Source organism: Saccostrea cucullata, unplaced genomic scaffold (genome assembly GCF_032062105.1).
Source record: "Saccostrea cucullata isolate Sc308-1 unplaced genomic scaffold, CSIRO_AGI_Scuc_v1 ctg18391, whole genome shotgun sequence".
NCBI classification, from domain to species: Eukaryota; Metazoa; Mollusca; class Bivalvia; order Ostreida; family Ostreidae; genus Saccostrea; species Saccostrea cuccullata.
In genome coordinates, this window is record NW_026927175.1 from 1 (window position 1) to 14,181 (window position 14,181).

The 14,181-nt window shown below is 33.7% G+C and overlaps 2 protein-coding genes and 2 long non-coding RNA genes across 4 annotated transcripts; 1 reads left to right on the top strand and 3 right to left on the bottom strand.

Annotated features, from left to right (window-relative positions):
• Positions 1-1,205: 1,205 nt before the first annotated feature.
• LOC134273663 (uncharacterized) lies at positions 1,206-2,079 on the bottom strand. The gene is made up of 3 exons (XR_009993464.1): positions 2,027-2,079; positions 1,686-1,745; positions 1,206-1,281 (listed from the first exon to the last, which is right to left on the bottom strand). It is a non-coding gene; the product is annotated as an uncharacterized LOC134273663 (long non-coding RNA).
• Positions 2,080-3,559: 1,480 nt separating this feature from the next.
• On the top strand, positions 3,560-5,143 carry LOC134273662 (uncharacterized). The gene is made up of 3 exons (XM_062755854.1): positions 3,560-3,844; positions 3,950-4,659; positions 4,921-5,143. Exons 1-3 carry the CDS (start codon positions 3,560-3,562, stop codon positions 5,141-5,143), a joined length of 1,218 nt encoding a protein of 405 aa, XP_062611838.1.
• A 1,787-nt stretch (positions 5,144-6,930) lies between these two features.
• LOC134273664 (nuclear pore complex protein Nup133-like) lies at positions 6,931-8,562 on the bottom strand. The gene is made up of 4 exons (XM_062755855.1): positions 8,471-8,562; positions 8,066-8,133; positions 7,552-7,637; positions 6,931-7,201 (listed from the first exon to the last, which is right to left on the bottom strand). The coding sequence occupies exons 2-4, from the start codon at positions 8,098-8,100 to the stop codon at positions 7,068-7,070; spliced, it is 255 nt and encodes an 84-aa protein (XP_062611839.1). The 5' UTR covers positions 8,101-8,133; positions 8,471-8,562; the 3' UTR covers positions 6,931-7,067.
• Positions 8,563-8,681: 119 nt separating this feature from the next.
• On the bottom strand, positions 8,682-9,441 carry LOC134273665 (uncharacterized). Its single transcript, XR_009993465.1, has 3 exons — positions 9,408-9,441; positions 8,869-8,930; positions 8,682-8,742 (listed from the first exon to the last, which is right to left on the bottom strand). It is a non-coding gene; the product is annotated as an uncharacterized LOC134273665 (long non-coding RNA).
• Between the last annotated feature and the right edge of the window lie 4,740 nt (positions 9,442-14,181).

A 14,181-nucleotide genomic window follows, 5' to 3' on the forward strand; every position in this document is an offset into this window, starting at 1 on the left:
TAAAGAAAATAAAAGACTTCAAAGACGCCGACATTATTCGAGGTCCACTGTGCCCCGTACGTGTTTTGCGGGAAAAACTCGTGGCCTGTACTGTACCTTTGACCACAAACACAACCAGTTGATCTAATTTATAGCAAATAAGAATCGTCTCAAACTCTGTCTGATTGTTTTAAAGTTGTAGTTTGGTTCGAGTAGTTTCCTTATTTTTACAGTTTAAGACCCAGACGCATGATACAAGATAATGGTGTTTCGAACAGGCAGACACAACCTCCGTCCTCCTTTCACAGGCGCTGTAGCGCGAAATAAACCAAAATGCCTTATTTGGTCATTACACGATTCAAAAATCATTTGGGGCGTGGTTTGCATAATTAACCAAAGAACGGTACGGTTCGTTTCTTGCACGGAACGGTACGCTTTGTGGACGGTACGGTACGCTTTGTGAACGGAACGGTTCGCTTTGAGAACGGTACGGTACGCTTTGTGCACGGAACGGTTCGCTTTGTGCACGGAACGGTACGCTTTGTGAACGGAACGGTTCGCTTTGTGCACGGAACGGTACGCTTTGTTCACGGTACGGTACGCTTTCTGCACGGAACGGTACGGTTCGTTTCTGAGGTGTAGTAGCACGTTTTAGGGTCTGTATAATACCCAGGGTCAGAGAAAAGATTTTCAAAGAAATAATGCATTTTCACTATATACTTAGTTAGCTCCGCACTAGCACTAGAACCCCTGACCCCAGGGCCATGAATTTCACAATTTTGGTAGAGGACTCAATGCTGATTACAATCATGCAAATAGTTTGACTGCTTGATGTCCAGGAGTAAAGAAGAAGATTTTTAAAGATTGCATTAATTTTAGTGGTTTTGGCCCCACCTCTCAGGCCCCAGGGGGGCAGGGATCATGAAATTCACAATTTTTGTTCCCCTTCACCCATAGATGCTTTCTGTCAAATTTGGTTGAAATTGGTTCAGTGGTTGCAGAGAAGAAGCTGAAATGTTCAAATGTTAACACATGACACACGATGCACGACGGACGATGACGGACGAAAACGGATAGCAATAGGTCACCTGAGTTTACTCAGGTGACCTAAAGATAGAGCATATGACTTCATCAAAGATTCTTAAAGGTTTATTTTCTGAATTCAATGCTTTACTGAACCCATGTGGTAAAAATAATGTCTACTACACTTAATTTAAAATACGAACCTAGTATGTTGCTGTCTATTTCTCCATTATCTGGGTCAGCTGCTAGTCCGGCCAATTTACTCAGACTTAACAGTGTCTACAAAACAAAACGTACGGCTACTCAGTCAGTCAGGAACATAAACATATAACTGAGGTGTTCTATTGACAAATTGGATAATGTATATACATGTAAATGTAAAAAAAAAAAATCAAACAATATTCATCTTAAGCAATCTTCTACACAATACATACACATATAATTATACATTTACCTGTCCAAAAGAAAATTAAACGTTAGTTTACATTGTCTACAAGTTAATGAACATGATAGCATCTACAAATGACGTCTATCGTCCTTTCATTATTTATTATCATTGTTTATTATAAGCACACTGTTGTTTATTGAAGAGGTGGGGAAAACATTTCCTTTTTTCAAAAGAGAACAAGTTTTAATGAGTTATAAGATATCAATGAAATGATTTATTATAAACACAACCTTACCTTTTTCTTTGCCAGAGAGCCCTGCTCCATTTTGCCCAAATCTAAAAGAGTGCTGTGGGCCTGAAAGTAAAATACTAAATCAAACTTTCCATAAACACACAATGACATACTGATGCACTGTTATGGCAAAACATTGCTAAGATTTATCCCCTAGGTCATATGAGGTAAAAACAAATATTGGATACTCCGTAAAATCTGCTGAAAAACCAACCTATCTAAAGATTTGGCAAAGGTTACAATTTGTTTATGTTTTTAAGCAGGTCAAATTCGAGTATTAATTAAATGGATTCAAATGGGTTTCTTTGAATTCAAAGGTAATTGGATGTTTACAAATGATTTACCTTAGAGAAGTTGTTGGTCTGTATATTATGGAGCCAGCTAAGAGATTTAATGTTGAGGTATGGTTTACCTTAGAGAAGTTGTTGGTCTGTATATTATGGAGTCAGCTCAGAGATTTAATGTAGAGTTATGATTCACCTTAGAGAAGTTGTTGGTCTGTATATTATGAAGCCAGCTAAGAAATTTAATGTCCTGCTTTATGCAGAAGTCCTACATGTTTCTGTTGAGAAATGTACTAAATATACATTTCAAGTGTTTGATTTTCATACATGTACTCAACATCACATTCATTTTTTTTAAAAATAGATAAAGATTTTGAGTGACTAAAGTGACTTCTTAGTATTGATGTTCTTCAATTATTAAATTGTTAAAACTTGACCTCGCAAAATTTATAAAACTATGCATAATTTTAAAAATATATTTTTGGGGGATGTTAATCTGGTGGGGTGGTAGATTTACTGATCTTTCATTGAGCTGTTTTGAATTCTGTAATCTTTTAATATTTAACCATGCTGTAAAAGTTTCGTAATATTTATAGTGTGCTTTAAATATCAAAATGTTTGCAGTTAGCTGTAGTAAACAAACATATGATAGCAGAACTGAGAGCTTATATTTAAATTTCTACTGCACACAGACCAGGAAATCAATATTAAAAACAGTTAGGTAACACAGGGAAACAGGTCATGTGATAAGAACTCATAACAACACCTCCATTATTGGCAACCATTACAGTCTTAAACGCCAGGTAATGTTTACACATTAAATTTAACATTTTGATTATTTTTTATAACAGTAAATGCACTAGATTTACCATCGATATAATTTAGCTTTCAGAAATTGGAGCGAGAAATTAAGCGATACCTAGAATTAAGATCAGTGAATAAAGAATGACTGATTCTACTCAGAGTTTAATGTGGTTGTTAATAAGACCGGGTCTTATGAGTTATAATGAGTCAAATTTTCAATCTCCTGTAAAATGTAAAATATTACTTATTGAATCAATCTTAAACTTTGCAGATATCATTAGGATATTTCATGATACGGGGGTCTGAATTCATACAAACATAATTTAACACGTCTACAACCATTGAAGTTTTATATCACATTATATTTATATTCATTTACAATTCTGATATTTTACTTGATATATTGACCCAAATAACAATAAATTGAATAAGTTTGGAATTAGGCACAGGTGTGTATGTCCAAGGCATGATTACTTTCAGTTGCAATAATTTTAAATTTTACTATTGGTGATTGAAAAAAAAACAACAATCATTGTTGGAAATCCAGCAAAATTTTCCTCCAACATATCTCAAATCGATGAAAGATTAATTCATTTTTCAATATTATACGTACTTTATCTCTACCTTAAAGCCTAATTGACTCTATACTTCAGAATCAAAAGTTTAACCATGGACCCCCGTACCAGTACCCAGGACGTGATGCGATGTGACCTGTGTGAGACCGCTGTGGTAGAAATGCACTGTGATACATGCCTTGTCAACCTGTGTAAGGCCTGTGTGGGAGAACACATGATATCTGATGAATCCAAGAAACATGAAATTGTTAAATTTCAGTCCAGGAAATCAACCCCCCGATACCCAGAATGTAAATCTCACAATAAACAACAAAGTACAATGTTCTGTAAAAAATGTGATATTCCTGTTTGTACAAAGTGCCTTGCATCTGATCAACATCTGGGTCATAAACTATTAGAAATAATGCAGGCTTTAGACGAGAAAAAAGACAAAATCACGAAACAACAAACTGAATTAAAGGAAACAATTTATCCAACCTATCAGGACATTGCCTCTGATGTACAAAACAGAATGAGTCAGTTGGAAACGGAATATGGAGATCTCTCAACAGCCATAACAAAACATGGAGAGGACTGGCACAGAGAAATTGACAAACTTGTCCAGAAACTTAAAGCTGAAGTTGATGAGATAAAAAACACACAGCTACAAACTCTACAGAAACATCTGGATGAAATAAACAAGGCAATGTCTGACATCAAGGATGAAATCAACCTAGTTGAAATGGATATAGACACATATGACTTGTCAAAACTATTTGATTTCACATCAAATGTAAATATATACAGAATTCTTCCACAAAAATTTGCACCATCTTTACCCAAATTTACTCCAGGAAAAATTCAAGGAGAAAAACTTGGTAAACTGTTCGGAACCTTATCATCAAGTTCTTTAACTTTAGATAAACATGGCTACAGCATGAAGACAACAGAAAAATCACTAGAAGCTGGCTCCTCTCCTCGAGTCAAACAGCTGCTTGATAAACCAGAGATTGTCACCACCATAGATACTGAGTATAATCAAATTTATAGTATGGCCTGTGTGAGTGATAAAGAAATCTGGACAAAGGGATATGATAGCACCATGAAACTCTACAGCATCAACCAGGGATCACTACTCAAGTCAATCACAACCAGGTCAGGGAACATACCACAGGACATAGCAGTGACAAAAAGTGGAGATCTAGTGTATATTGACGGAAGGGACAGAACTGTGGACGTTGCGAAGAATGAGAAGATAGAGGAGGTGATCAGACTAAAGAACTGGGAACCTATTCGTGTCTGTAGTACCTCCTCTGGTGACCTGCTGATTATCATGTATAGAGATGACGAGACAAAAACAGAAACAAAAGTTGTCCGTTACTCTGGCTCCACAGAGAAACAAACAATTCAGTTTGATGATAAAGGTAAACCTCTCTATTCATTTAGTTATGATTATTATGGATACATATACATGATTGAGAACAGGAACCTGGATATCTGTGTGTCTGACTGTCTAGCTAGAGCAGTAGTGGTGGTCAATCAGGCCGGAAAACTGAGATTCAGGTACACTGGACATACTCCTGCTCCAAACAACAGCCAATTTACTCCACTAGGAATCACCACAGACAGTCAGAGTCACATCCTTACGGCTGATTTTAACAATCACTGTGTCCACATCATAGACCAGGATGGACAGTTCCTCCGTTACATAGAGTGTGAATTAAGTGGACTCTGGGGACTGTGTACAGATACAAATGACAATCTGTTTGTTATTCAGTATGACAACGGACAAGTGAAGAAAATTAAATATCTGCAATGACTGAATAGACCCTAGGGACTGTGTATAGATACAAGTGACAATATGTTTGTTGTTCAAAATAGCAACAGTCATGTAAAAAAATCAAATACCTGAATTGAATCTACGGTTGTGTAATGATCAAATAAAATCCACACAAAATACTAAAATGTGCGAGACATTTACCGTTTTACTTGAATTAACGGATATTACTTTCCGCCAAAAACGCTAAAAAGAATACCCAGCCAAATGTAATACGTTTACAGTATGTACTAAATAATGTATTAAGCAAAATTTTGTAAGATATTAGAACTCATCAGAAAAATTTTGTTAATATGAGAAATGAATCACATTAAGTAAGATTCTGTACTATCCTTCACCAATCCTGTTAATTGGTCGTCTTCCTGTATGCTGATTGGTTGAACACTTAATATTCCCATTTCCAATTGTTTTCTCTATGATAAACACTACAAAAGTGAATCTTGTTAATTTCATGGTAATACCCTGTGGTATGTATATTTCTCTATTACTGAAAGGTCGGGTGTCAACCTGCATGTATATCACTGACGTATAAATATACTACAGAAAAAAAATGTTTTGTTTAATTGTTTACAAAGTAATTTGATATGATATATCTTTTTAACAAACAGAATAAATAATGAATTATCTTCGGCTTGAAAGCAAGTCACTAGCGCAACGCTGTCCACTATCACCGAGGCCTCGCGAGTCCGAGAACTCCACTTCCGTAACAGCCACGTGGAGAAATTGACATTGCCACATGGATCTGCAGGTACTCCATCATCTGATACAGACATCGTCCCTCAGTCATTACCATCCGACTTCTTATGCAACTCAACTTCTGTTATTTTAACATCCATACAAATCGGTTTCCTGACCATGCTGACCAGCTCCCGTTTCATAAACTGCAACATTGCACTCAATATGGTGATATATAGTGCCTATATATGTTCGTGCTTCCCACAACCTAAATCTAGGTCACATATATAATTAAAGTTAGCAAGATTACTTTGATCATTATTTAAAATTTTTTCGTTGTTTATTTTATAAATGTTGATTTTTGACTACGGTAACTATAAATAATCAATAAATTTGTTTCGTGTTTTTGGGACTATTTTTTATAGTAAGATTTGACGTCATGGGGCCTTATGCATTTCAAATTTACTCAATTAGATGGTATTTCGATTTATTGTAAGATGGTTATTTCAAGTAAAAATGGAAACTAGACAGTGATTCCTTAAATAACTTGTACACGATGTTAGGCAGCAGATTTGACAAACTGCCTTGCAATCAAATTGCAGAGGGTGGGGCTAGTAACTGCTTTTGTATACATGAATTACATCGTCTACCTACATGCTTTTTATCATAATGACAATTGTCCATTAAAATGGGTCTTGATGCAATTTTCAGTTACCTCATTCAAAAAAAACTTGTCAAGAAATAATTATAAGAACATCTATTTGCAAGCTACATATAAAAAAAACAATCTCTTCAAAGATTAAACTCAAAATCAACAATGTTTCGCAGGTTTTACAAAGTACAAATAGTCATCATACTTAAAGAAGTCTTCTCAAGTATTATTATCTTATATGTTTAAACTGATATTTACACAAATGTTTTTGGTGCAAAATACTTGGATATACGAACTCTGTCAAGAAATAAACCGTCAAATTTTGCACCCGCTTAAGAAACCTGCTATACAGTATGAAAGAAAAAACAGCATTTATTAAAACAAATCCTTAATTCTACTTTACATTGCACTATTGCTGAACTACTTTTCCGTACTTTGCACATTAACTATATTCCCTGTAAACTTAACATGGATCATAACACTTCATATTCAATAAGTTCATAAAAGAACTCGTATCCAATGCAGACTCATCTGTGACTTTAAATAAATCATAACACTTGTCCAATATGTTCATATAAATCATAACACTTGTCCGATATGTTCATATCCAGCTTGTATCAAATACTGAAAGCCAGCATTATCTTTAAGTTCTCCAAGTTCATCACAGTTTAACACTGCCCTTAATTCTGGCATAAATGTCTTCACATCCATTCCTGAATAAAAAAAGAATGACATCAGATTCATCAGTTGTTCGCCAGAGATGAAACTATTGACATCTGTTTTGAACGTACAAGAAGTTAGAGTAACTACCCTGAAATTCTGCAATTCTTTTTGTCTTTCTTTCTTTTTTTTTTTTTATTTTTTTTTTAAATTCAATAGGTTAACAAATTATCAAAACCCAGGTATTTTTGTACAAAAAGATTTTATTTAATTCAAAAATCAAAACACAAATCCAAAAATTTTAATGATGCATACAACAAATAAACATTTTGATATACATCTAACAAAAATATACAACAATCATTAATTACAAGACTAGCACATTTTCTATGTAATACCTTACCTTCTTTGTAAGCCAGGTCCACTGTTTTGAAGAACACAGTATTCATATTGGTCTCCATAACATCCGCAGAATCATCTTGTTGCCAGCTGTTAATAAAAATACAATTTTTGTTCTTTAATTGTATTTTGTTAAAATATAAAATATAAATTAATGCAAAGAAAATTTGTCATTCATAATAAATTTTATATTGATAATGAAAACCAAAGGAGACCAGAAATTCCACTCAATGTCTCCCTGAACTAAACAAGCAAAGTGGAGCGAAACTTAACGACTTCAAAAAATACATGTGTCATTCTAGATCTACCTACTTTACTTCTGTACGTGTTTATTTTAAGTATAAAAAATGATTTTTGCAAAGAAGATTTGTCATTTATAACAAATTTTATTGTCTTGATAATGAAGACCAAAGATGACATGAAATTTCATTCAATTTCTCCATGTTCTGAGGCAAAGGGAGCAAAGAAACTTAACTACCTTACAGGTATCATAATTCTATTTCTACCTGAGACCTTACCTGTCTCTAAGAATAGACTGGGCCCAAATGTGCATCCTCAGACTTTCATAGTCTATTGATGGGTCAGTCTGAAAGAAAATAAAATCTGAAAACTCTAGGATTTTAATACTTCAATTAAAAATTAGAGATACCTTTCTTCTTCACCTTTGAATATCTCTGTTCTTCAAAAATAAGTATCTTAAGAGGTATTTATAAATACTTTAAACTGGAAAAAGAAGCTAGCTGTTTTCAAAATCTTTCTGAAGTGCTTCTAAAAAAATTGAATCCTCTAAGAGGGCAAAAAGTTTCTGTTTAATAAGTAAAAATACCCCAGTTGTTTATTTATTGCTAAAATTCCTATACATGTACATGTATATATGTATTTTATTACCTTCATTATCTATACTGATAATTGTATACATTTACCTTGTCTATGTATTGTAAGAGATCCAATGCTTTCTTGAAATCATATTCTGTGGCATCAATGTTTGTTCCGGAGATGTATAACTAAAACAGAATTGAAATATTAACAATACATGCATTTAATGGCAAGAGAATACTAAATGTTGGGCAATACTGATATTCATGGCATATGATAAATAGAGACAGAAATTAAGGTGGCAGTCCCTACTGGTACATATCTCTATCAACTGTACAGGGGAGAGAACTCTCATATTGTTTGGCTCCATTCCTAGATTCTACAAGAAATTTTATTTTGTCAAAATTACATATTTATCTCTTTTTTGCCCTATTGATATTTTGGATTTTACAATGATTAATTTATGTAAGTTGAACAGGGATGAAATTAGCAAAACAATACTAACCTCTATGACAAGGGCAGGTAACTGCTGCTGATGGGCAATTAATTCTTGTTCTTCATTGATGTCTGTTATAAACAACAAGGAAAATACATTAATTTTGTACAGAAATCCTGGACATGTATTTCATTTCACACTGTTAGTAGGGAAACCAAACAAAGAAAACAAGGTTTTTTTTGTGTTAGAATACGTAAGTGTCTTTGACATTCAAAAATATTTTCAACAAAGCTAATTTCCTGCTTAGTTGATTTGTAAATTGGAAAAATTTTAGTCTTTAATATTTAATTTACTGTAGGTTTTTTTAACACCAGTTATTCTTTCTTGGGTAAAGAATTACAAATGAACTCTTCCTGATATTATTATTATAATAGAACATGACAACATCAAAGATTCTTACTGGCTCATTTTATTATGAATTCAATATTTTGATCAACCCCCTGTGCATGTGATAAATTTAATGTCTAGATATTCATGATATACATCTACTTGTTAATAGAAACAAAATTCAATTTCCTCTACAGAATGAAATACACTTTATTGCATACCTAGTATATTGCTGTCTATTTCTCCATTATATGGTCTATTTCTCCATTATATGGGTCAGCTGCTAGTCCGGCTAATTTACTCAGACTTAACAGTGTCTAGAAAACAAACGTACAGCTACTTATTCAGTCAGGAACATAAACATATAACTGAGGTATTCTACTGACAAATTTGATAATGTATATACATTTACATGTAAAAATAAATAAGATCAAACAATATTTGTCTTAAGCAATCTTCTACACAATTATATATAACTATACACTTAGCAAAAGAAAATTAAACTTTAGATTACATTGTCTACAGGTTAAAAAAACATGAGAACCTCTAGAATTGACAAATCTATCTTCCTTTCAATTTATTTTAAGAACACTGTTGCTTATTAGAGAGTTGGGGAAAATATTTTTAAAGGAGAACAAGCATTAATTAATGACTTAAGGACAGATGAGACGTTACTTAAAATAGATAAATTTTTCTAAGAGTTTGTCATTGAAGTATTGCTACTTAAACATGTTAAACATTCACAAAAACATTGACAAAAAATTGAGGTACCTTACCAGGCATTTCTGCAAGATACCAGGGGTAGTTTTTCTTATAAAATCATTTGGAGAGGAAAAATAATTTTTCAATTTCAAATGTTTAAGTGTTTGGATTTTTTAAAAACGTTTAGACACTGGTTTAGAAATCAGAATTTTAATAAAATTTCAATATTTTTCATACATTATGAAGATATACAAAACAGATTTTAAGGAACATCTCGTCTGACCTTAAAAGATATCAATTAAATGATTTATCATCGATAAAATCTAACCCTTTATTTTGCCAGAGAGCCTTGCTCCATTTTGCCCAACTCTAAAAGAGTGGTATGGGCCTGAAAATGAAAATAAAATACTAGATTTCTCTTTCCATAAAACACACAATAACATACAAATGCACTGTTAGGGCAAATCATTGCTCAGATTTAACCCTAGATCATATGAGGTAAAAACAAATATTGAGTATTCTAAGAAATACCATTCTAAAGATTTGGCCAAGATCACAATTTGGTTTAGTTTTTCAGCAGAACAAATTCAAGGATTCATTCAATGGGTTCAAATAGGTTTCTTTGAATTCAAAGGTAATTGGATGTCCAGATATGATTTACCTTAGAGAAGTTGTTGGTCTGTATATTATGGAGCTAGCTAAGAGATTTAATGTAGAGGCATGACTAACCTTGGAGAAGTTGTTGGTCTGTATATTATGGAGCCAGCTTAGAGATTTAATGTAGAGGTATGATTTATCTTAGAGAAGTTTTTGGTCTGTATATTATGGAGCCAGCTAAGAGATTTAATGTAGAGGTATGATTTACCTTGGAGAAGTTGTTGGTCTGTATATTGTGGAGCCAGCTTAGAGATGTAATGTAGAGGTATGATTTACCTTAGAGAAGTTGTTGGTCTGTATATTATGGAGCCAGCTAAGAGATTTAATGTAGAGGTATGGTTTACTTTAGAGAAGTTGTTGGTCTGTATATTATGGAGCCAGTCAAGAGATTTAATGTAGAGGTATGATTTACCTTAGAGAAGTTGTTGGTCTGTATATTGTGGAGCGAGCTAAGAGATTGAATGTAGAGGTAAGATTTATTTTAGAGAAGTTGTTGGTCTGTATATTATGGAGAGAGCTAAGAGATTTAATGTAGAGGTATGGTGTACCTTAGAGAAGTTGTTGTCAGCTTAGAGATTAAATGTAGAGGTCTGATTTACCTTAGAGAAGTTGTTGGTTTGTATATTGTGGAGCCAGTCAAGAGATTTAATGTAGAGCTATGGTTTACCTTAGAGAAGTTGTTGGTCTGTATATTATGGAGCCAGCTAAGAGATTTAATGTAGAGGTATGATTTACCTTAGAGAAGTTGTTGGTCTGTATATTATGGAGCCAGCTAAGAGATTTATTGTAGAGGTATGGTTTACTTAGAGAAGTTGTTGGTCTGTATATTATGAAGCCAGTCAAGAGATTTAATGTAGAGGTATGATTTATCTTAGAGAAGTTGATGGTCTGCATATTGTGGAGCCAGCTTAGAGATTTAATGTAGAGGTATGGTTTACCTTAGAGAAGTTGTTGGTTTGTATATTATTGAGCGAGCTAAGAGATTGAATGTACAGGTAAGATTTACTTTAGAGAAGTTGTTGGTATGTATATTATGAAGCCAGATAAGAGATTTAATGTAGAGGTATGATTTACCTTAGAGAAGTTGTTGGTCTATATATTATGGAGCCAGCTAAGAGATTTAATGTAGAGGTATGATTTACCTTAGAGAAGTTGTTGGTCTGTATATTATAAAGCCAGCCCAGAGATTTAATGTAGAGGTATGGTTTAAGTTAGAGAAGTTGTTGGTTTGTATATTATGGAGCCAGCTAAGAGATTGAATGTAGAGGTATGGTTTACTTTAGAGAAGTTGTTGGTCTGTATATTATGGAGCCAGTCAAGAGATTTAATGTAGAGGTATGATTTACCTTAGAGAAGTTGTTGGTCTGTATATTGTGGAGCGAGCTAAGAGATTGAATGTAGAGGTAAGATTTACTTTAGAGAAGTTGTTGGTCTGTATATTATGGAGAGAGCTAAGAGATTTAATGTAGAGGTATGGTGTACCTTAGAGAAGTTGTTGTCAGCTTAGAGATTAAATGTAGAGGTCTGATTTACCTTAGAGAAGTTGTTGGTTTGTATATTGTGGAGCCAGTCAAGAGATTTAATGTAGAGCTATGGTTTACCTTAGAGAAGTTGTTGGTCTGTATATTATGGAGCCAGCTAAGAGATTTAATGTAGAGGTATGATTTACCTTAGAGAAGTTGTTGGTCTGTATATTATGGAGCCAGCTAAGAGATTTATTGTAGAGGTATGGTTTACTTAGAGAAGTTGTTGGTCTGTATATTATGAAGCCAGTCAAGAGATTTAATGTAGAGGTATGATTTATCTTAGAGAAGTTGATGGTCTGCATATTGTGGAGCCAGCTTAGAGATTTAATGTAGAGGTATGGTTTACCTTAGAGAAGTTGTTGGTTTGTATATTATTGAGCGAGCTAAGAGATTGAATGTACAGGTAAGATTTACTTTAGAGAAGTTGTTGGTATGTATATTATGAAGCCAGATAAGAGATTTAATGTAGAGGTATGATTTACCTTAGAGAAGTTGTTGGTCTATATATTATGGAGCCAGCTAAGAGATTTAATGTAGAGGTATGATTTACCTTAGAGAAGTTGTTGGTCTGTATATTATAAAGCCAGCCCAGAGATTTAATGTAGAGGTATGGTTTAAGTTAGAGAAGTTGTTGGTTTGTATATTATGGAGCCAGCTAAGAGATTGAATGTAGAGGTATGGTTTACTTTAGAGAAGTTGTTGGTCTGCATATATTATGGAGCAAGCTAAGAGATTGAATGTAGAGGTAAGATTTTCTTTAGAGAAGTTGTTGGTCTGTATATTATGGAGCGAGCAAAGAGATTTACTGTAGAGGTTTGGTTTACTTTAGAGAAGTTGTTGCTCTGTATATTATGGAGCCAGCTAAGAGATTTAATATAGAAGTATGGTTTACCTTAGAGAAGTTTTTGGTCTGTATATAGTGGAGCCAGCTAAGAGATTTAATGTAGAGGTATGGATTACTTTAGAGAAGTTGTTGTCAGCTTAGAGATTTAATGTAGAGGTATGATTTACCTTAGAGAAGTTGTAGGACTGTATATTGTGGAGCCAGCTAAGAGATTTAATGTAGAGGTGTGATTTACCTTAGAGAAGTTGTTGGTCTGTATATTATGGAGCCAGCTAAGAGATTTAATGTAGAGGTATGATTTACCTTAGAAAAGTTGTTGGTCTGTATATTATGGAGCCAGCTAAGAGATTTAATGTAGAGGTATGATTTACCTTAGAGAAGTTGTTGGTCTGTATATTATAAAGCCAGCCCAGAGATTTAATGTAGAGGTATGGTTTAAGTTAGAGAAGTTGTTGGTTTGTATATTATGGAGCCAGCTAAGAGATTGAATGTAGAGGTATGGTTTACTTTAGAGAAGTTGTTGGTCTGCATATATTATGGAGCAAGCTAAGAGATTGAATGTAGAGGTAAGATTTTCTTTAGAGAAGTTGTTGGTCTGTATATTATGGAGCGAGCAAAGAGATTTACTGTAGAGGTTTGGTTTACTTTAGAGAAGTTGTTGCTCTGTATATTATGGAGCCAGCTAAGAAATTTAATATAGAAGTATGGTTTACCTTAGAGAAGTTTTTGGTCTGTATATAGTGGAGCCAGCTAAGAGATTTAATGTAGAGGTATGGATTACTTTAGAGAAGTTGTTGTCAGCTTAGAGATTTAATGTAGAGGTATGATTTACCTTAGAGAAGTTGTAGGTCTGTATATTGTGGAGCCAGCTAAGAGATTTAATGTAGAGGTATGATTTACTTTAGAGAAGTTGTTGGTCTGTATATTGTGGAGCCAGGTAAGAGATTTAATGTGGAGGTATGATTTACCTTAGAAAAGTTGTTGGTCTGTACATTGTGGAGCCAGCTAAGAGATTTAATGTAGAGGTATGATTTACCTTAGAAAAGTTGTTGGTCTGTACATTGTGGAGCCAGCTAAGAGATTTAATGTAGAGGTATGATTTACCTAAGAGAAGTTGTCTGTATATTATGGAATCAGCTAAGAAATTTAATGTAGAGGTATGATTTACCTTAGAGACGTTGTTGTCTGTATATTATGGAATCAGCAAAGAGATTTAATATAGAGCTATGGTTTACCTTAGAGAAGTTTTTTGTCTGTATATTATGG

Bases quoted from the DNA above. Each gene is read 5' to 3' on its own strand.
- LOC134273662 (XM_062755854.1), top strand. From the start codon at position 3,560: ATGATATCTGATGAATCCAAGAAACATGAAATTGTTAAATTTCAGTCC. The intron at 3,845-3,949 runs GTACAAAACAGA...AAACTTGTCCAG, and splicing joins ATCAGGACATTGCCTCTGAT to AAACTTAAAGCTGAAGTTGA. The intron at 4,660-4,920 runs GTATAGAGATGA...TCCAAACAACAG, and splicing joins GGTGACCTGCTGATTATCAT to CCAATTTACTCCACTAGGAA.
- LOC134273664 (XM_062755855.1), bottom strand. From the start codon at position 8,100: ATGCACATTTGGGCCCAGTCTATTCTTAGAGACAG. The intron at 7,638-8,065 runs GTAAGGTCTCAG...TTTTATTAACAG, and splicing joins CAGTCTATTCTTAGAGACAG to CTGGCAACAAGATGATTCTG. The intron at 7,202-7,551 runs GTAAGGTATTAC...TTTTTTATTCAG, and splicing joins GGACCTGGCTTACAAAGAAG to GAATGGATGTGAAGACATTT.